This window comes from Cricetulus griseus, unplaced genomic scaffold (assembly GCF_003668045.3).
Source record: "Cricetulus griseus strain 17A/GY unplaced genomic scaffold, alternate assembly CriGri-PICRH-1.0 unplaced_scaffold_18, whole genome shotgun sequence".
NCBI classification, from domain to species: Eukaryota; Metazoa; Chordata; class Mammalia; order Rodentia; family Cricetidae; genus Cricetulus; species Cricetulus griseus.
In genome coordinates, this window is record NW_023276897.1 from 311380 (window position 1) to 334497 (window position 23118).

At 45.4% G+C, this 23118-nt stretch overlaps 1 protein-coding gene across 1 annotated transcript; it reads right to left on the bottom strand.

Moving 5' to 3' along the window:
- Positions 1-13252: 13252 nt before the first annotated feature.
- Positions 13253-14896, bottom strand: LOC113838578 (MLV-related proviral Env polyprotein-like). Its single transcript, XM_027434198.2, has one exon. It carries the CDS (start codon positions 14894-14896, stop codon positions 13268-13270), a length of 1629 nt encoding a protein of 542 aa, XP_027289999.1. The 3' UTR covers positions 13253-13267.
- Positions 14897-23118: the final 8222 nt, after the last annotated feature.

A 23118-nucleotide genomic window follows, 5' to 3' on the forward strand; every position in this document is an offset into this window, starting at 1 on the left:
ATTGGGCGAGAGGGACAATCATCAAAATAATGTACAAAAGTGTGTCCCTCTATATCTAATGGGCTCCCAAAGCCCATTCATGCACTGGGGATAAATACTGGTTCCACTGCCAGTAGAACCTGAGACTGCCCAGGCTTCTCCAATGACTCTCAATTATAGGGGCCCCAGTTCAGATTTAGACAGACCGCTATTCTTTTATTGGGAACTTTTACAGTAGGGAAGAGGCTATAAAGAAGGACTGATACCTGGTTTGTATTTGTATTGGTACACTTGTCTCTAGGGGAGGTGGTAATTAGCAGGAGCTGAATGCTGCTATATGTGGGGCTTTGGCTGTGCAATACAAAAATACCTAGTAGAAACAGACACAGCAATGTATTGTGTGAGGGTTTTAGTAACAGAAGAGTGGAGAGCTGGTAGGTCCTGAATTTGCTTTCCAGAGTGCGGCTTTGGTTGAATGGAAGGAAACCTAGCAGGCAGTAACTGACACATCATTCTGAAAGAGAGAGCCAGGGAAGATGAGAGAGAGGGGAGACAGAGACAAAGAGGGAGAGAGAGAGAGAGAGAGAGAGAGAGAGAGAGAGAGAGAGAGAGAGAGAGAGAGAAGGAGGGAGAGGGAGAGGGAGAGGCAGAGAGACCAAGACAGATACAGAGACTGACAAAAAGTGACAGAATGAGAGAATATTCATAGACAATTATCCCTAGCATGACCCACAAACCAGCATTGTGTGATTGTGTTGTGTGTGTGTGTGTGTGTGTGTGTGTGTGTGAGAGAGAGAGAGATAGAGAGAGAGACAGAGAGAGAGAGAGACAGAGATTCTTTGGTATTTCACAGATGTTTATACCTAGCAGGAAGATAAAACAAGAACTGTGTGTGTGAGACACTCTCTCTCTCTCTCTCTCTCTCTCTCTCTCTCTCTGTGTGTGTGTGTGTGTGTGTGTGTGTGTGTGTGTGTGAAAATACTCTGTCGGCCCTGTGTTGGTGGCACACGCCTTAAATCCCAGCACTCAGGAGGCAGAGGCAGGAGGATCTCTGTGAGTTCAAGGCCAGCCTGGTCTCCAGAGCTACTGCCAGGATAGGCTCCATAGTTACAGAGATAAACCTTGTCTCAAAAAAACAGAACAAAAGAAAAGAAACACTCTGTCTCTGTCTCTCACTGTATTTCCCATTCTGTCTCTCTCAAACACACATATATGCACACATATACATATGTCCGGGCAGGCCCCCCCACACTCAATCAGAATGAGGTGTCAGTTACTTACTGGTAGATATCTTTCCATTCAATCAAAGCCATACTCTGGCAACCACATGCAGGTCCTTCCAGCTCTACTGTACTAAAACCCTCACACAATATCTGTTTCTAAGCCTGAAGCAGGGCCGCTGAAAGTGCAAGTCAGTGGGGAGGCCTGGGAAGTCTATGGACCAAGGGCAGTATTTATTCCTGGTGCATGAATGGGCTTTGGGATCCCATTCCCTAGGAAACAATGCTCTCAGACAAGCACATATGGATTTCAATTTTATAGATAACCATTGTTTAATAATAATCATTACTCTAGAATATAAACTTATTGAGTGTGTCTTAAATATTAGTCACTAAATATACCCAAAGTAATCACTGTTGATATCCTGGCTTTTCCCTCACCCCAGGTCATGGGCAACCTGACCCTGTTCTAATCCCACCTACACTATGCTTCTGCCTGGTAGCTTCCCCTCAGCACCCACTCTGATTCAACCCTTTCTTGGGTCTGTGCCTTCTCCCACCAGCCTGTCACTCCCTGTCAGCTCTCTCCAGGGCCTGTGCCGTCTCCTTTGGGAACCTTTCCTGGTTGTGTGGCCTCTCTAATTCTCTGGCTCTCTCCCTGCATGAGGATAGCTTTTATCCAGGCTATTGTTTAGCCCCTGTATCCAATTTGACAGGTGATTACCCCTCACCTACAGCTACTAAAGGTTGCAAGGCTACATTGTGCATGGTTTAGGTCGTTGCATAAGGACTCTGCATGCACAAACCAGCAATCACAAGAAAGCCTTGCTTAATGCACCACTATGCAGCTATTCCCACTCCTTGATGCTGTGAAATCTAAGCTGGTATCTCATTCATGGAAGGTAGGACCTGTGTCATTGCCATGCTTTGACACATCAGACAATAATAGTAGTCATATGACCCCTGATCAGCCACCCTCCAATATTTTACTTATTTGCATAAGTACATTTATTTAGAGACAGTGTTTCCTGTAGAAAAAGCTTACCCCAAACTCTATATGTAGCTGAAGAGGACATTGAACTTCTGTTCCTTCTAAATCCAATGGGAGCTTGGATGACAGGCATGTGCTACAAACCCTCATGAATGTGATCCTCAGAATATAGCCCATGCCTTCTTGTGTGCTCAATAACAAGCTCTGGCTCCTTCTCCTTTTATTGTTGTTTTGAAATGTCTCATGTGCCCAGGATGGTGTTCTACTCTTGTTTCATACCAATGAGAACTAGAAAGAAGTATCCATCCATCTTCAATGGTAAATCTGCTTAGCTCATGTCTGGAAAAAATGAAAACCCTACATTTAATTAGAAGTTCCTGTTCTCACTACATAACTATCTATATTAAAACATGTTTGGTATTGTAAACCTAGAGAACAAAACTTGGCTGGAGTGGTCATGGACTAGTGAATAGAAGAAAACTGCTTCTTCCATTTTCTTAAACCAGTGTGATATCTAACTTGATCCCAAATATATATCTTTGTAAACAGAAATAAATACAGCAGCTGACCCTCATCAAAGCACCTTCCTTTAGAAATACCAGACTTTGACACAGACCCACAACTGATCAAAATGGAGAGAAGTGACTATGCCATGCTAAAGCTAGACCCCTGAAAGTGCAATTAGGTGTTTTAGGGGATGGGTTAGTTCTGCCTCTCAAGAAGGTGGTTACAAATGCAAGACAAGTATAACATCTTCAGTTCACATGAAAATGAAATCAGGGTCAATTCCATATGGAACACTACCAAAAATGTTACAGGTTATCAGTACCCGAGAGGACAGGGACAATCAGTTTCCTCCAGGGACAAGTTCCCACTTAGGTTGTTCAGTCCCCAGTGGTCTCTTCTGCATTCACATACAAATTAACAAATGTACTTAGTAGGTGAGAAATACATGTGTCTATGTATGAGCACAAAACCACACAAATGCATGCATTTTACTCATGAAAGGGCTCATGTTTTGGGATTACATGGGATAAGCTGAGGCACAAGTAGGAAGGAAGTTGGCAAGAGAGACTAGATGTAGTATTTATGTGTGAAGTTTTGAAAAAACACGCAAAACCAAGTAATCTTCAAAGAACTGGTTTCAGGTTAGGCAGGAATACTGGGGAAATGTAAAAACTGCACCCAGGATATTGAGGACTAATTCACCAAGTGATTGACAGTGTTCTCCTAAAGAATAACACAACATACAAATAGAATAAATTTTGGAAGTTTCTAGAACTGAGAACTAGAAATTTTTTAATTAGAATGACCCACCGCAAAAGCAGTGAGAGGAAGGAGAAAGTTAATGAGGAACATAATGTTTTGGTTTGGTTAGGTTTTGTATTGTTTTAATTTCAGGGTATTGATGATCAGTGTAGGCAAATGAGGCCATGACTAGCTAATGATGTAGTTTTCATGTTGACCAATAAAGGGGTGAACACAGACCTAAGCACTTGTATTAAACTAGAGATGGGGCTCCAAGGAAAGGTCAGCATGCATTGATGGTCTTGAGATTCAATCAGAGTGGATTTTTTTTCTTTCTGACTATTAGTACTTTAAAGGCGTAAATTAATGAGGTCCTGTTGATGTTCCATTTATGGGCGATCACAAGCCACCAGTTCTCAGATACTGCATGATGACGTTTCACTCAGAACAGACTAGAAACTGTTCAAACACCAAAACACTTTCAGAAACCAAGTCTAATTTCAGGGCTTAAATGAGACCCTGAAAGGGTTGTGTGTGGAGACATATATGCCTACTGGCTGAGCTGTGCACAAAAGGCACAGAAGAAGCAAAGCCTTCTTCTCTAAGCCTGCTGTCACAGGACCCCATCAGTTGTCCACGTGACACGCATTTGACAGTTCACCTTAGAGCAGCCACAAGTCACGTGACTTCGCCTGACCAATGAGGGTGCCCGGATTGGCATCTCAATCTGACTGGCTTAGTTCAGTACCTGTCACCAATCAGGTGCCAGCTCAGGATGCACAAGCTGCACGAGCTGGGTGGTCAAGAGACAGTTGGTGCCAGTCTTGCAAGTGAAGGCAGAGCGTTCACTTCGCTGACACCAGTGCCCCAGGCAGTGTGCACAGACAGTGCTCAAACCCGCGAATTTGGAAGAGGATTTTCTGTTCAACTCAAAAAACACCAGCCTCACTGGCTGCTGTCTCCCAGGACTATTTTGTTTTCATGGGACCCAGAATGCTCTCTTTGTCCTACACATTTTGGAGTGTAGAATTGGCCACTGGACATTGTTCCGATTGGCTGGATTTTAAACCACCCAGTTCACTTTCCCTTTGTCTTAAGAGTCTGGTTACTGAGACAACAACGCCTCTTCTCAGAATATTGGGGACCATCCCAGGGTGACTGCAGTTCTATTTCTTGACTTCAGTGTCCAATCTAATAATCCCTATTTTTTTTTTTTTTTTTTGGTATTTGAGACCGGGTTTCTTTTTGTAGCCTTCATCTTGTCCTGGCATTTGCTCTTTAGCCCAGGCCTTCCTCAAACCCACGGTAACCTGCCTGCCTCTGTCTTCCAACAACTGGGCAAAAAGCATTCCTCACCACCTCCAGGCATGTTCCCACAAAATTTACATTTTGAGTCTAGTATTTCACTCATAACAAAGTTATCTTCATTTGTAACTGTTTTCTGGAAAGTAAGTTAATTACACTCTTGAGGGTAAGGGCTTTTTATACTATATCTACATTTTTTTCGTTTGTTTGTTTTGTGTATTTTATTGAGACAGGGTTTCTCTGTGTGCTTTGGAGGCTTTCCTGTGGAACTTACTCTGTAAACCAGTCTTGCTTAGAATTTTACACAGATCCGCCTGCCTCTGCCTCCGGAGTGCTGGGATTTAAGCCTGTGCCTCTATTGCCTGGAACCTAACATTCATGTGTTCATCTGGAATTTTTCCTATTGAATCTATCGTTTTGTTGTTCAGTCATGAACTCATCTTGAGTATGAACATGGCCTTGTTTATGTTCTGTTGAAATTGCTGAATGTTTCAAGTGATTTCAATAAGAATTGTCATGTTCAGCTGCATAAACTGTTGATTTATAGTCTCTTTTATTTTTCAGTTAGGGTAATTTTTTCTGTTTATTTATTTTGCTCAGAGTTATTTATCTGTCTGTGCACAACACATCTTTCAGGAAGTCAGAGGAAAACTGAGCATTAGATGTCAGTGATTTTTTTCCTACATATGGTATCACGGAAGGAAAACTGATATCAACAGGTCTGGCAGAAGGCTCCTTCAGCCTTGGTAGAAGATACTAGAAAGTGTGTCTTTAATTCTCCTTTATGGAATAGTTGGAGAAATATCAGGGTCGATTCTTTTGAAAAGTCATGTAGTATACATACATGAATATATATTGTACCAAGCTTTTATTCCTTTTGACATTTCATCATTGAAAACCTTTTAAAATACATTTTTACTTATTAAACACAATCTTGTTTTAACAAACCAATCTGCCTGTCCACTCCCTTCCATCCTACCATGTCCAGCACCAATCTGCCATCCACACTCCAGGGAAGATGAGGCTTCCATTGGGGGATAATCTAAGTCTGTCACATCATTTGGGACAGGTCCTAGGTCCTCCCATATGTATCTATATTGAAAGAGCATCCCTCCATAGCAAATGGTCTCCCAAAGACTATTTGTGCACTAGGGATAAATACTGTTTCCACTGTTTCCAAATATGGCAAGAAGTCCCATAGACTGCCCAAGGCCCCAACTGACACCCAATTTCAGGCTGCCTGAATTGGTCCTATGCTGCTTCCCTAGCTGTCAGCTGGGGTCTCTGAACTCCCTCTTGCTCAGGTCACCTGATTCTGTGGGTTTCCCAGCATGGTCTTGACTTCTCTGTTCATCACTTCTCCATATCTACAACTGGATTCCAGGAGTTCTGCTCAGGCTTGGCTGTGAATCTCTGCTTCTACTTCCATCAGCTCCTGGATGAAGGCTCTATGATGCCATTTAGGTAGTCATCAATCTCATTATACTGTAGAGATATTGCCTGATGACCGTTTCATTCAGGACAGACTAGAGAGTGTGCACACACAAATCATACCATCAGAAATCATCTATTTTCACAAACCTGGAAGAGTAGAAGTGTGGGGAGATGTGTTCTTTCTGGGATGTCCACGCAAAAAAGGCACAGAACTACCAATGACTTCTCTGCCACTGCACCAAAAGACAAGACTATGTGCTATATGTCAGGTCCTGAGTTTTCCCCTTAACATGAAAATCATCACCCACACAAGGGTAAGTATCAGATTCATCAAGTTGTACTCTCCCCTACAGCCAAATCCACACACACACACACACACACACACACACACACACACACAGAGAGACACACACACACACACACACACACACACACACACACACACACACACACACACAAATAGCTATCAGGGCCTGCTAAGTTCCAAACCATGAACAGCCAAAATAAACACCCAAACATAGGGGAGATAGATCAGAAGGATCAGGGAGAGGGAGAGGGAGAGAGAAAGGAAGAGGGAGAGAGAAAATGAGAGGGAGGAGGTAGAAACTGAAGAGACTGAGAACGAGACATAAAGGTGGGTGTTGGGTCCAGTAGGTAGCTCATCACCAATAGTCAACACCCCTCCCCATAGACTCGCAGCAGATCATGATGCCACGTCTTGGTACATTTCCCATTCCCTTACAACCAAATCCCTCTACACAGGACTACTTGTCATGTCCTTCTGGGTGTTCCCAGTCTTACAGCCACAACCTCCTCATGTAGAATTTGTAGCCAGGTATTGCTCAGAATCGCTCTTCTATAGCCACTGACATACATGTAGACATGCACACATGGGAGTTGACAGGCCCTTTGATGTTAACACTACCTAACAACTAAAGTAACGCCCACCCCACATAAAACACATACAAGGAACCACTCACACACACACACACACACCCACAAGCACACATTCAGAAAGAAGTGTCAGATGTCACTGCTAGATGTCATTCCATGCAACTAAAGCCCCATTCTGGCAACCAACTGAAGGTCCCACCAACTCTCCCCTCTTCTGTAACTAAAACCCTCACATAATACATTGTTGTGTCTGTTCCTACCAGGTATTTTCTATTGCACAGCTGAAACCCCACATATATATAGCAGGATTCAGCTCCTGCTAATTATCCCCTCCCCTAGAGAAAAAATCCCCAATACAAATACAAGCCTTTTATCATTTGGTGTTGGTAGCATTTTCCTGACAATGAAAATTCCAATAAAAGGATAGGTGTCCACTTAAGACCAAACTAGGCTGTAGAACATGGGAGTTAGTTGGGAGGCTTGGACAGTCTATTGGGCTGTTGGTTGGGGAACCAAAATAATTCCTCGGGCATTAATGGGATTTGGGAACCCATTACCAAGATACATGGGGGAGTACATTTTTAAAGATACCATAGTTTAACAATAATCATTACTCTAGTACTTAAACTTATTGAGTCTTTTTTAAATTCCAGTTAGTAAACATAACCAAAGGAATCACTGTTGTTATTCTGGCTTTTTCCTCTTCCCAGGTCATGGGCAATCTGAATCTTTTCCTCCTCTGAACTCCTCTCCTTCTTCAACCCTGGGGTTTCTTCTCAGCACCCACTCTGAGCCAACCCTTTCTTGGGCATGTGCCTTCTCCCACCTGCCTGACACTCTGCCAGCCCTCTCCTTGGTCTGTGTCGTCTGCTTAGGGAACTTTTCCTGGCTGTGGGGATTTTATAATCCTCTGGCTCTCTGCCTACATCAGGATAGCTCAACTTCAGGCTACCTTTTAGGATCCATTTTTGACTGGTGATTGCTCCTCACTGACAACTCTCAGAGTTTCCATGGCTGCATTGTACATGCTTTAGGGTCTTCATAAGGACTCTGCATGCAGAAACCAACAACCACAGCATGAAAGCCTCACTTAATGGATCACTGTCCAGCTATTCCCCCTCCTAGATGTTGTGAAGTCTATGCTGGTATCTCATTTATGGAAGGTAGGAGCTGTGTTATTGTTATGCTAAGACACATCAGATAAAGGTATTTATAGCCATCTGAATCAGTCACCCTCCATGATTTTATATATTTGCATAATTAAATTCATTTATAGTCATTGTTTCCTGTGGCACAGTGTTGACCCCAAACTCTCTATGTATCTGAGGAGAACCTTGAACTTCTGTTCCTTCTAAATCCCATGGGAAGTGTAATTATAGGTATATGCCAATAACCCCGATGCATGGGGTCCTCAGAATTGAACCCATGCCTGTTTGTGAGCTTAGCAACCAACCACCAGTTGTTGGTTATTTGTTGTTTTGAATTGTCCCATGTGCCCAGGATGCTCTTCTTCTCTTTCTTTATCCCAGTGAGAAGTAAGGAAGTAAACATCCATCCTCAATGTTAAATCTTCTGATGTCTGGAAAAAATAAAACCCCCACATTAAAATAGAAGTTCCTGTTCTCATTACATATCTGTCTTAGGGAATGCATGTTTGGTATTATAAACCTAGTCAACTAAACTTGGCTGGAGTCCTCATGGAATAGAGTAGAAGAAACCGACGTTTTCCATTTTCTTAAACCAACATATTTTCTAACTGTTTTCTACATGTATGTCCTTGTACCCACAAGTAAGTATGGCAGCTGACCCTCATCAAATAACTTTCCTTTTGAAATACCACAACTGGTCAAATTGCAGACAAGTGACAATGGAAAGCTAAATCTAGGCTGATGAATGGGCAATTGTGTCATTTGGGGCACAGGTTAGCTCTGCCTCTCAGTAATGGGGCTACATAAGCAAGAAAAATAGGACAACAGGAATCCACATGGAAATGCAGACAGGTTCAATTGCACATGGACACCACCTGAAGTGTTACTGATTATCAATACCTGCGGAGACAGGGAGAATGAGTCTCCTCCAGGCATAAGCTTCCACTTAGTTGTTCAGTCCCCAGTGGACTTCTCTGCTCACCCATACAAATAAACAAAGCTAAATGTACTAAGGTGTTTAGCAATGCATGTGTCTGTGTATGAGCACTAATCCATACATATAGATGCATTTAACTCATTAAAGGGTTCATGTTTGGGGCTTAATAGGGATGAGCCTAGGCACAAAAGAGATGTAAGTGGAAGGAGAGATTAGACGAAGTGCAAGGAATGAGAAAGTTCCAAATCCTGAATGACCAAGTTATATATACACAAACACAGGGGATGGAGGGAGAGGGAAAGGAGGAGAGGGATGGGGTTGGAGAGGTCATGGAGGTAGAAACAGAAGAGCATCGCAGCAAGAGAGAGAAAGGTGGGTCATGGGTCCCCAGCCCCAGTACACACACACAAGATCATGATGTCAAGTCCTGATGCATTTCCCATTCACTTACAAACAAAGCCCTCTACACTGGGGTGGTGTCATATCCTAAGGTGTCCACAACCTCTCAGCCACACTCCCCATGCAGCTTCTGGAGTCAAGTACCACTCCTAATCCCCTCTTCTATAGACACAGACACACATATCCACTTACACGTGGCAGGTGACAGATTTTGTGAGGTTAACCCATGCTAACAACTAAAGTATCAATAAACACATACGCAATCACACACACACACACACACACACACACACACAGAGAGAGAGAGAGAGAGAGAGAGAGAGAGAGAGAGAGCCTCTCCTACACACACAGTGCTTGTTTTCTCTTCCTGATAGGTATAAACATCTGTGAAATACCAAAGAATCTCTCTCTCTCTCACTCTCTCTCTCTCTCTCTCTCCCTTTGACTCTGTCTCCCCTCTCTCATCTTCCCTGGCTCTCTCTTTCAGAATGATGTGTCAGTTACTGCCTGCTAGGTTTCCTTCCATTCAACCAAAGCCGCACTCTGGAAAGCATATTCAGGACCTACCAGCTCTCCACTCTTCTGTTACTAAAACCCTCACACAATACATTGCTGTGTCTGTTTCTACCAGGTATTTTTGTCTTGCACAGCCAAAGCCCCACATATAGCAGCATTCAGCTCCTGAATTACCACCTACCCTAGGGACAAGTGTACCAATACAAATACAAACCAGGTATCAGTCCTTCTTTATAGCCTCTTCCCTACAGTAAAAGTTCCCAATAAAAGAATAGCGGTCTGCCTAAATCTGAACTGGGGCCCCTCAAATTGGGAGTCATGGGAGAAGCCTGCGCAGTCTCAGGTTTTACTTGCAGTGGAACCAGTATTTATCCCCAGTGCATGAATGAGCTTTGGGAGCCCATTAGATATAGAGGGACACACTTTTGTGCAATTATTTTGATAATTTTCCCTCTTGCCCAATTAGTCCCATAACCTCCTTCCCTTTCTACCATCTACTGTTATGAACTTCCTTTCCTTCTTAAAAAATAAAACACAAACCAAAAGAAAATCAACACAAGCAATCAATACCTATAAAATGTCCCCAAAATGAAATGAGCACAAACATCTACCACATATCTATTGAGCTGATGTATGTGTTTACCATTGTTTCCCAAACTTGTGTTCTATCAAAAGGAGTGGTTAAGATACCCAGTGAGAATTCACTGGAGGAAACTTACTCTTCCATTGCCATCAGGATAAAATTACAGGTGTGTCCATGATTAGTCATGTAAACCTGTTTGCACTTGCCCTTTCATTGCTAGAACATCCATCTGGCTTGAACATTTGCATAGTTGTGTGCTTTGCTGCAGTCTATGTTAGTTCATGGGTTTATCTGTCCTGTTGTATCTGGAATACACTCTTCCTTGGAATCAACTATTTCCTTTGGCTCCAAGAGTCTTTCTCTTTCCTCTTCTCTATATTCCCTGAACCTTAAGGCATAATTTTCATGAGGCCATCCCATTTGAACTAAGTATTACAAGGTCTCACAATTTATCCATATTGTATGAGTCTGTGATAGGTCCATATCCTCTGAGAGAGTTTCACTGGTGTGGGCTGTTTGAAACATTAATCTCTCAGTATAGCAGTATGTCATTCAGAGTCATTTTACCACTATGTTCTTTTAGCAGGGTAATAATACCGGGTTTTTCCATAGGCCCATGACCTATCTGCTCAGATTTTTAGATACTTTAGCAGTGTCACTTATGATTTATATCTCCTGGAGAGGGCTTCAAAACCCATCACAGAGTGGTTGGTTATTGGCAAACTAAGCTATTATTGTTTCATTCTATTTGGTCAATTGGTCACTGTTGTCCTAGTGTTTGTAGCTGGGTGATATTGATGACTGCTTCTCCTTCACTAAATGCAGAGTATATTCCTGTGTCATGATTGACAGTCAGGAGTGGTGCAGCATCTAGGTATACACCAGCTCAGCTTCTCCATGTTGGCTCACACACATTTGTCTTTCTTCAGGAATAAGGCCTAAAAAAAGGTTGCATATTAGCAATAGTTTAGAAGTATAGGTGAGTTTTGGAGGTTTTCCTGGGGCACATCTACAGTTATTTAATTAGATAGAACCTGATCATGTCACTAAACCAACATTCTTTTCTTCAGATTTTTTTCTCAATGAATATTGAACTTTTTTTCTCTTTATTGATCTGCTTTGGTTTTTGTATGCTCTCTTTTCAGTTTTGGTAGGTTATACAAGGTTAGAAATTTACCATGTGCTCCAGCTTTCCATTTCATGCCAGTATTCATTTTAAAAATACATCCAAAAGAAGAATCAGAGGAAACATCATAATCAGGGACAGCACAGGAGCATTGCACACAGAGAAATTGACTAGCACTCAGGCACTCACAGAGATATAGGAGACTGTACACATCTTAGCCGGGCCCTATGCATATATGTTATTGCTAAGTAGCCTGATGTCATTGTGGGTTTCCTAACTGTGGAAGGCTGGTGGTCACTGATTCTTTGGCCTACTTCTGCTGCCCTTTTCCTCCTGCTGCTGCATTGCCCAGTCATATAGTAGCATATTATTCCATGTTTGGTTGATGTTCCAGGGAAGCCTGTCCTTTTCTGAGGGGATATGTCAAGAGGGTAAATCTGGGGAAGACAGGGAGAGTCTGTGGGAGGGCAAAGAGGGGAATATATGGTCAGTTTATAATATAGGAGGAAAGAACAAAAATACTAAGGAGTGAGCAATTTGAAAGAGAAATGTGTTGACAACTTTGGCTCCTAGATAGCCTTTTTATTATATCACTATATAGAGAAAAAAGAAACCTTGGGACATTATCATTATTTATACTTACAGAGTTATTGGGAAACATTATACCTGTAATATTGAAAGACCCCCGAAGAGGCACTTTCGTAGAGGGAGACCCACACACCCAGGAATCAGCGAGGCCACGAACTGGATGCAAAAAACAAGAGGCTTTATTGGAGACGCGGGTACCCGGGGCGACTTAGCTTCAGTGTGGCTAAGCGCCCCGAGCCAAGGGAAAGGGGTCCTTATATAGGGAAAAAGGCGCAAGCTAGGAGCAGGGATTCTATTGGATAATTCTAATGAGGCATTATACAGAGCTATTCCCATTGGTCAATGTATATGAGGCGCTATACAGGGTTATTCAAATGAGGCAAAGTACAGAGTTATTCAAATGAGGTGAAACACAGAGTCTTTCAAATGAGGCGAAATACAGAATCATTTCCATTGGATGGTTCAAATGAGACACAGAGCCATTCCAGATCAGCATATTCTCAAGGTCTGGTGTCTGGTACAGCAGACTCAATTCCCCCCCCCTTCCTGATGGCTGACCTTGGGGGCGGAGACCTTGGGACGGAGTGTTTCTCTTCGGGCGGGGGCTCAGGGGCAGGGCTCCAGGCCGGCTCACTCGGTGTTTGTTCTCGTGCTGACCCACCTGGTGCTCGCCCTCGTGCCGGCCCACCCGGTGCTCGTTCTCGGGCTGGCCCACCTGGTGCTCATTCTCGGGCCGGCCCCACCCGGTGCTTGTTCTCGGGCCGGGCGGGGAAAGGCCACCGGGGGTGGGGATCGGGGAAGCCGCCGACAGGAGGAAGAGGAGACAAACTTGAGAAAGAAAGGGCTAAGGGACAGGGGTCTTTCATTCCCCCATTTCTCTTGTAACTGAATGGAATCTTTCATTCAGAGGTCTCTGGATACTCTGGATCTATTTGCTTTAGCTGATGATATTGTTGAGTTAAGACTAAGGCCTGTACAACAGATAGTCGTTCTCTGATGAATTGAGTCAGTTTGTTCAGAATGCAGGGACCAAATATGAGGATCAAAAATAGAATAACCAGAGGTCCCATGAGCGTGGATATAAGGGTAGTCAACCAGGGGGACTTAGCGAACCATCCTTCGAACCATCCTTGTTGAGACTCAAATAGCTGTTGCCTCTGTTTTAGCCTCTCCCTAAGTTTGGCCATGCTATCCCTAACTATTCCTGTATGATCTGCATAAAAGCAGCATTCTTCCTTGAGGGCAGCACATAGCCCCCCTTCCTGTAAAAATAATAAATCTAATCCTCGTCTGTTTTGCAGGACCACCTCAGAGAGTGATGTTAAGGATTTCTCGAGTGCACTGACTGACTCTTCTAGGACCTGGATATCCGTGTGCATGGCTTGTTGTAGAAGCTTAAAATGATTAATTCCCTGTAGGGCAACGGTTCCGGTCCCTATGCCGGCTGCTATGCCCCCCACTGTTATTCCTCCTAATAATAGGGCCACGGTAAAGGATATTGGCTCCCTCTTATATCGGGTTGATTTCTCTAGTACGCTGTAAACATATTCAGGTTGGTGGTATGTGACTTTGGGCCAAAGTTCTATCAATATACAAAAGTCAATGGTGGTGTTGAGAACAGTGGTAGAGACACAGGGAGTCAACCCAGTACTGCAAGCCCAATAAGTTCCATAAGGGGCAACAAGGTATCGGCTGTCCTGAGATAATGGCTCTACTTGGTTACATAATTCTTGATGTGAGGAAGGAATCCTGCCTATGCATAGCCCCTTTCCTGAGACCTCAGATATTGTGAGCTTGTGCTGCATAGCAGCTCCGCAACTGGTAGGTGCTGAGGTCTGGTTGGAGTAGTTGCCCAGTATTGCCACGCCTTCATAATATGGGGGCCGGGAAACTAGGCATAACCAGCATTCCTGAGTCTTGTTGGGGTCTGAAAAATTTAAGGCTTGGTAAACTCCTTGGATTAATTGTAATAATCTATCTCTGGTACCTGGAGGGTCTCTGGTTATCTCGATGTTTAGGGCATCTGGGGTGGGGGAGAAGGTGACAGCACCTGGTGTAGGAGTGATAGCTTTAGGAACGGTAGGGGGTTTAGGGACTTGAAAATGGGTTGGGGATCTCTGGTCCGCTATTACTATGTTTGGCCCGACTGATTGTTGGCTTAGGGGAGTAATTTGTCTGTACAGGGAGAATAAAGTCACCGGATCTTTCCCTGCTCGGTGCAGCCTGAGTCCCCAGACCTTAGGACTATCCCAAGTAGTTCTTTTTCCAGCATCTGTGAACCTTAGGATGAGAGGGTTGCATTTTCCTCCGGGGGTGGCGCCTTGAAAACCTCCCCCTCCGGCACTATCATAACAAGGTCCGCAGGCTCTTTGCCCACATCTCCATGGTCCTTTCCCTGCGTACCCTGGGATCTCCCTTCCGTTTGAGAGTGATGAAATCCCAAGAGGAAGAGGGTTTCCAGTAAGCCTCCCCTGTGGTTTCACATCCCCATCTTGCACAGTACCCTTCCTGCGGCCCCCCGCAGCCATGAGTTGGTTTATGGCCGGGGCAAACATAAAAATCCTTGCTTCTTGTTCCTATCCTTCCCCCAGGGTGGTGGCATCCGTACCCTGGGAATGGTTCCTGGTCAGAGGGATCCCAATCAGACCCTACTAAGTCACATAGGTCGACATAGAGAGGAGGGAACCCATCATGTAGAGTCCCTATATAAGTGCTGAGGTTGGCTATTTCCCCGGTCCCTAGATTGGCTATTTTCCAGGTGATATTATAAACCCTGTGGGGGTTGGTTGCTACATGGGGGGTAAACAGACAACCAATCAACAGGAGGGTGTACGAGAGAGTCTTATCTTTAAAGGATTTTGAGTGCGGTGTGTGGTCCATTCTGATGCAGTGGCTGAATCGGTGGGTCGGGCTGGCTTTACATGTGAAGCATGTATCCAAGCTGCAATGCCGTCTACCTTGAGTGCGGTGGGAGTGGTAAGCAAAACGATGTAGGGTCCCTTCCAGCGGGGTTCAAGGTTCTTGGCCTGGTGACGCCGGACCCAAACAGTGTCCCCGATCTGGTAGGAATGGGGAATGGTGGGATGGTCCCTCTGGTCTTTATAAGCTTGAGCAAGGGGTTTCCAGACCTCCCGTTGTACTAGTTGGAGGGCCTGTAAATGAGCTTGGAGAGAAGGGGAGTTAGCAAAATCTGAGACATCTTGATCAAGAAAGTTAATGATAGGAGTAGGTACTCCATACAGGATCTCAAAGGGTGTGAGCCCATGTGGTCCAGGGGTATTACGAGCGCGGTAGAGTGCTAGGGGGAGTAGGAGGACCCAGTCTCTAGTGCCAGTTGCAAGCGACAATTTTGTTAAAGTCTCCTTGATTGTTCTATTCATCCTTTCTACCTGTCCTGAACTTTGGGGTCTATAAGCACAATGTAATTTCCAATCAATCCCCAACAAGGTGGCCACTGACTGACTTACCTGGGAGACGAAGGCGGGCCCATTGTCTGTTCCCAGTACCTGAGGCATCCCATAACGGGGAAAGATTTCTTCAAGCAATTTCTTAGTAACGATCTTGGCTGTTTCATGTTTAGTAGGGAAGGCTTCAACCCATCCTGAAAAGGTGTCTACAAAAATTAATAGATACTTGTATCCATATTTTCCTGGTTTAATCTCAGTGAAATCTATCTCCCAATGTGTTCCGGGCCGGTAGCCTCTGACCCGGTTCCCGGGAGGAAGCTTCAGTCTGGATGCGTTGACTCGGGCGCACGCATCACATTGCTCAGTTACCTGTTTTAGAATATCATTCTTCCCCAAAAGGAAATTGAATTCCTCTTCTCGTTCGAGGAGCTCCCGCATCTTCTTGGAGCTCAGATGTGTCATCTTATGTAAAAATGTCACTAGGTACTTGGTTACCCGGTAGGGGATGACAGTCTTTCCTTCATAAGTCCAATCCCCGTTTGGTTCCTTTGTGGCTCCCAATTTCTCTAGGGTTTGGATGTCTCTTTGTTCATAGTCCCATGAGGGGAAGGGATGGTCGTTGGTGGGCTCTAGAGCCAGGAGGTTAGTGGTGTCTGTGGTCAGGGCCGCCTCTCGGGCAGCCAAGTCTGCCCTTCGATTGCCCCTTGCTTCGAAAGAATCCCCTTTTTGGTGTCCAGGGCAATGTATGATACTTAAGGCAGCGGGCAGATGAAGAGCCCTTAAGAGAGCGAGGATTTCCTCCTTATTTTTAATGTCTTTCCCTTCGGAGGTAAGCAGCCCCCTCCGTCTGTAAATTTCTCCATGTATATGGGCAGTGGCGAAGGCATAACGACTGTCTGTATACACGGTGAGCCTCTTACCTTCTGCCAATTTTAGAGCCTGCGTGAGTGCTATGAGTTCTGCCCTCTGTGCGGAAGTTCCAGGGGGGAGTGCCTGGGCCCAGACGACCTGATTCTCTGTGGTGACTGCCGCGCCCGCCCTTCGTTCTCCTTGATGCAAAAAGCTGCTTCCATCCGTGAACCAGATGTGGTCCGGGCTAGGTAGAGGCTGGTCAGTCAGGTCGGATCTCGCTCCATGGGCCTCGGCCAATACCTGTAAGCAATCATGAGCCTCGGGCTCCCCAGGGAGGGGGAGCAGGGTGGCTGGGTTCAGAGTCACCAAAGGCCCGAAGTGGACCCGGTCTTTGTCTAACAGCATAGTCTGGTAATGAGTCATTCGGGCATTAGTAAGCCATCTGTCTGGAGGCTGTCTGATGACTGCCTCTACTGCATGAGGGGCATGTATGGTCAAAGGCTGCCCCAAGGTTAGCTTGTGAGAATCTTTTACCAGCAGGGCTATAGCGGCAATCATTCGAAGGCAGGGTGGCCATCCCGATGCCACAGGATCCAATTTCTTGGAGAGGTATGCAGTGGGCCTTCTCCAAGGCCCCAGTTTTTGGGTGAGGACTCCCTTAGCATAGCCCTCTTTCTCATCTATAAAAAGTTCAAATGGCTTAGCTAAGTCCGGTAGACCCAGGGCTGGTGATTCAAGGAGAGCCTTTTTGATGTCGGTGAAGGCTTTCTTTTGGGGCTCTTCCCATTTAAAAGCAACCCCTGGCCGAGTGAGGGGGTAGAGGGGAGCCGCCATTTCGGCAAACCCAGGGATCCATAGGCGGCAGAAGCCTGCCGTTCCCAAGAATTCTCTCAGTTGGCGGGGATTTTGTGGGGTGGGAATATCTAAGATGGCTCGCATACGGGCTTCCGTTAGCCATCGACGTCCATCCTTTATCTTGTATCCTAAATAGGTCACCTGTTTCTGACATATCTGGGCCTTCTTGGCGGATGCCCGGTACCCTAGGCTCCCAAGAGTCTGGAGGAGGGCTTGAGTGCCTTCCTTGCATTCCCCTTTGGTTTTGGCTGCCAGGAGAATGTCATCTACATATTGTAAGAGGATTAGAGCGGGGTACCTAACCCGGAATTCTGCCAGGTCCTGATGTAAAGCTTCATCAAAAAGGGTAGGGCTGTTCTTAAACCCTTGAGGTAGCCTAGTCCAAGTCAGCTGCCCAGAGATTCCAAGGGCCGCGTCCTGCCATTCAAAGGCAAATATAGGCTGGCTGGTGGGATGCAGGCGGAGGCAGAAGAAAGCGTCTTTAAGATCTAAGACTGTGTACCAGGTATAGTTAGGTGGCAATCCACTCAGCAAATTGTAAGGGTTGGGGACAGTAGGGTGTATGTCCTCTATCCTTTTATTGACTTCTCTCAGGTCCTGCACTGGCCGGTAGTCATTAGTTCCCGGCTTCCTAACGGGTAGCAAGGGTGTATTCCAAGGAGATTTACAGGGCACCAGAATCCCTTGTTCAAGTAACCTTTTAATATGTGGCCGAATTCCTTCGCGGGCTTCTTTAGGCATTGGATACTGTCTGACGGATGCAGGAAGGATGGCAGCTTTTAAGGTTACTATAATTGGGGCCTGGTTAATGGCAAGGCCCATTCCTCCTGTTTCAGCCCAGGCTTGGGGAAATTCCGCGAGCCAGTGGTCAAGGGTTTCCTGATTGTTCGAGTTAGTCCTCTTTTCATGGAGTCTATATTCATCTTCTATGGACATTGTCAAGATGGTAAGGGGAATTCCCTCTGGCCCTGTGACTTTGACTTCTGACCTCTCAAAGTGTATTTGAGCTTTTAATTTGGTCAATAGGTCCCGTCCTAGTAAGGGGTAGGGGCAATCTGGCACATGGAGGAAAGAATGCATGACCTTACCGGTCGCGAGCTGGAGCTGCCGATTTGTAGTCCAATGGTACTGCTTTCCGCCTGTAGCTCCCTGTACCCATGCAGTCCGGTGACTCAGGGGTCCGGGTGACCGATTCAGAACGGAATGTTGTGCCCCTGTATCGACTAGGAAGGTGACCGGATGCCCCCCGACTTGCAGTGTTATCCTGGGCTCAGGGGGGGGCTCCTGGCCCCGACTCCTCTAATCTTCTAGGTTCAGGAGGTCAGAAACCCTTGGCGGTGGAAGCTTGGCCCGGGGGTTCTTAGGGCATTCTCTTGCCCAATGTCCTTTTTCTTTACAGTAAGCACATTGGTCCCTGTCCAGGTGGGGCCCCCTTCTGTCATCCCTCTGTCTATTCTGTCTCTGGCCTGTCACTACTGTGGCCAATAACCTGCTCATTTCCTTATTCCGCTTACGGTCTCTTGCAACCTCTTTTTCCTCAGCTTCCTGTCTTAGTCTTTCCTCTCTCTCCTGAGTTTCCTTCCTCCAACGTTCTTCTCTTTCTGTCTGTGTTTCCCTCTTATTAAAAATACGTTCTGCTTCCTTCAACAAATCTTGGAGTGTATATCCCTGTAGATTTTCTAGCCTTTGAAGCTTGTTTCTTATGTCCGGGGCTGATTGCCAAATAAAGGACATAGAAACGTTGGTGGCCTGACCTGGATCTTCCGGATTATAGGGAGTATACATCCTGTACGCTTCTTTCAATCTCTCTAGAAAAGCGGCAGGTGATTCCTCCGCACCCTGTATTATCTGCTTCACCTGGGCCAAATTAGTGGGTCTGCGTCCTGCCCCCCGGAGTCCCGCTACCAGCAACTGGCGATAGAGACGCAGGTGGGTCCTACCTGCTTCGGTAAAATCCCATTCAGGTCTTTCAAGAGGGCAAGCCGCATCAATTTCATTGGGTAGCTGGGTGGGCTGCCCGTTTACTCCTGGGACATTTTTTCGTGCTTCTAGTAGCACGCGCTGTTTCTCCTCCGAGGTTAAGAGGACCTGCAAAAGCTGCTGACAATCATCCCAGGTGGGTTGGTGAGTCGTGAGTACCGACTCTATGAGAGATGTCAGCCTCACGGGGTCTGCAGAAAAAGAAGGATTATTATTTTTCCAGTTATAGAGGTCCGATGCTGAGAATGGCCAATACTGAGGTTGGCCGTTCAGTCCAGTTCGGAGGGGCAAAGTGGTTGAATCTGGAACGGGCTGCTCCCTGCGACCTCTTAGTCGATAAGCCATTGGTGAAGGGTCAGGGGCCGCTTCCGCCAAGGCAGCGGCGGAGTCCGCTTCTGCCTCTGGTGGGGGCGGCAGTGGCGGATATGGCGGGGGCTCCTCCGTTAATAGATCAACCAACTGGTCTTCTCCCGGAGGGAGTACCTTAGGTGTCTTCTTTTCTTTAGCCTTAGTGTCTTTCACCACGGTAGGGTAAAGGTTGGAATGGGAAGGGGGGTTGGGAGGAATCAAAGGAGTGGGAGGTGTAGGGGCCGAAGGAATGGGTCGGTTGGAGCGGTTAGAGGGGGGAAGGAGAGAGGGGCCCTTGGGATGTAAGAAAGGACGTACCCAGGGAGGGGGGTCCTGAACCAAAGCCTCCCAAGTGACGATATAAGCCACTTGATCGGGATGCCCGTGTGGTCCAGGATCCATAATCTTCTCTTTTACCTGGAATATAGTCTGGGGGTTAAAGGTACCATCTCGCGGCCAGCCTACGTCAAAGGTCGGCCATTCTGAAGAACAAAGATTAATCCATTTGCGTTTACGCACATTAACAGATTGGTTATGAGCATATTCCTGTACATCTCTCCAGTGCGAGAGTGTTAGGGACAAAGGAGTGGTAACAGTTTGCCCCATAGTTTCTAGACTTAGGAGGACACAAATGATAGCTACAAGACAAAGACCGAATAACACAGAACAGACTTTCGCAGCGCGGTTTCGACGAGAGAGTCGACAGAAGGAATTGAGAGGGGGTCGAGGAAGGGGGCCCTCCTTCCTCGTTCCCAGTAAAGATTGCAAATCCCTCAAGCCGAGGGCCTTCTCCAAAGAGACTGGGAAAATGTCCAGTCATAGATCTAAGTTCAAAGTACAAATCTCTCACCCTGAGGGCTTCCCAAGTTCAAAATACAAATCCCTCACCCTGAGGGCTTCAAACGCTACCAGGACGTCTCCTGGAGCCGCGGTCGGGAGTCCGAGCTCGTCAGCTCTTCTCGGATCCGCCAAATACAAATGTACACAGCTGTATACTACAAACGCAAGCGCAATTCACAAAACGGATTCAGACAGACAGACAAGACGAGACGAGACAAGACAAGACAAGACAAGACAAGACAGCGGATCCGCACAACGCTTACCTCCCAAACGTGGGTCAGTGGTCCCTGGGCGGGGGTCTCTATCCCGGACCGAGCCCCAAAATGTAAGACCCCCGAAGAGGCACTTTCGTAGAGGGAGACCCATACACCCAGGAATCAGCGAGGCCACGAACTGGATGCAAAAAACAAGAGGCTTTATTGGAGACTCGGGTACCCGGGGCGACTTAGCTTTTGTGTGGCTAAGCGCCCCGAGCCAAGGGAAAAGGGGTCCTTATATAGGAAAAAAGGCGCAAGCTAGGAGCAAGGATTCTATTGGATTATTCTAATGAGGCATTATACAGAGCTATTCCCATTGGTCAATGTATATGAGGCGCTATACAGGGTTATTCAAATGAGGCAAAGTACAGAGTTATTCAAATGAGGTGAAACACAGAGTCTTTCAAATGAGGCGAAATACAGAATCATTTCTATTGGATGGTTCAAATGAGACACAGAGCCATTCCAGATCAGCATATTCTCAAGGTCTGGTGTCTGGTGTCTGGTACGGCAGACTCAATTCCCCCCCCCCCTTCCTGATGGCTGACCTTGGGGGCGGAGACCTTGGGACGGAGTGTTTCTCTTCAGCGGGGGCTCAGGGGCAGGGCTCCAGGCCGGCTCACTCGGTGTTTGTTCTCGTGCCGACCCACCTGGTGCTCGCCCTCGTGCCGGCCCACCCGGTGCTCATTCTCGGGCTGGCCCACCTGGTGCTCATTCTCGGGCCGGCCCCACCCGGTGCTTGTTCTCGGGCCGGGCGGGGAAAGGCCACCGGGGGTGGGGATCGGGGAAGCCGCCGACAGGAGAAAGAGGAGACAAACTTGAGAAAGAAAGGGCTAAGGGACAGGGGTCTTTCAATATCATCCCTCTAAGAAACATTGTCAGATCAGATAAATATAATAGAATAAAAATGTAATTTGATTAATCATGTATCAAATGGTCTAATCTATAGAAATAATAAAAACTTCAAAATAAGTTGTAAATGTACATGTGTTTTAACATACATGATGATATCATGAATTTCTGAGAAATGTTACATGAATTGAGTTTCATGACAGCAAAAGACTATTACCTAATACAGAATGATTTTCTGCATTGTTTAAAGCCCACTTTTTTAGTATGTTGTTGACAAATATGATATAGTTTTCACCAAATTATGTCAGAGTAAAATATACAATTTGGGAACAGGAAAAATGTGTAAATTGGATGGCTTTTAAAGGCTTACCATAGAATTTGGTAATGGAAAATTTTTTCTTATAAAACTGCCTTTTTTTCTCCAAGGATAGGAGAATATCTGTTAAATTTTTGACCATGATAATGTTCAATCCCTCTGATTTATTTCTACAGTAATGTTGATTTTTGGTTACTATTTGTTCTATACTTTCATTAAGAAAGTATTTCAAGTATTTATGGTTATATGATTTCCATAGGTTATGTAGGTTATTGAGAACTTAGTAGTAAACAAGAAAGAAACGTTTATTCCCAACAATGATTATGAAGTAATTTAATTTGCATAGATTGGTTAATACATTTTTATCTTCAGATATGTTTGCAGGAGGGACATGATATATTCTCCATATCAAAATGAAACCCCTGTTACTTGCCAAAATAAATACTTCCCAATGATTCTTTACATTCCAGCCATTTTTGGTGTAAAAGCATCATAGTTTGGCGATAGATTTAAATTCTGTTTTTCTCCTACTTAATCATTTTGGGTAAGGTTTTGTCTGTGTTGTTTGCCCTTTTCAATAATCAAGCTTCTATGTCTCTGCAATGTTCATTATTATCTATTTACTTAGATTCAGTTCTCAACTTCAGTATGGTTTCCAGACTTGTTTGGGGTGGGACTTAGTTTAATCATATTTTTGTGACCCATCAGTTCATAGTCAATTTGCCTCAGATCTGACACACTTTTTCACATAAAAACTGAAAGGGATAAAATTTCCCTAACACCTCCTTCTCTTTGTTTTTAATCTAGTTTTCTCAGTTGGTGTTGACATGGATATTGTGAATCAATTCACTAACAAGAGCAGTGAAAAGGTGAAAATACAGCTGGACCTGAAGGCCAGTGCCTCTGAAGAGGAGACACTTTCAGATCACTATGTCATCCTCAGGAGCCTCGGCAAAGGGAACTTTTCTGAGGTGAAACTTGACTACCACCTTCACACAGAGTTGCAAGTTGCTGTCAAGGTCCTACAAAATGGAACCAACAAT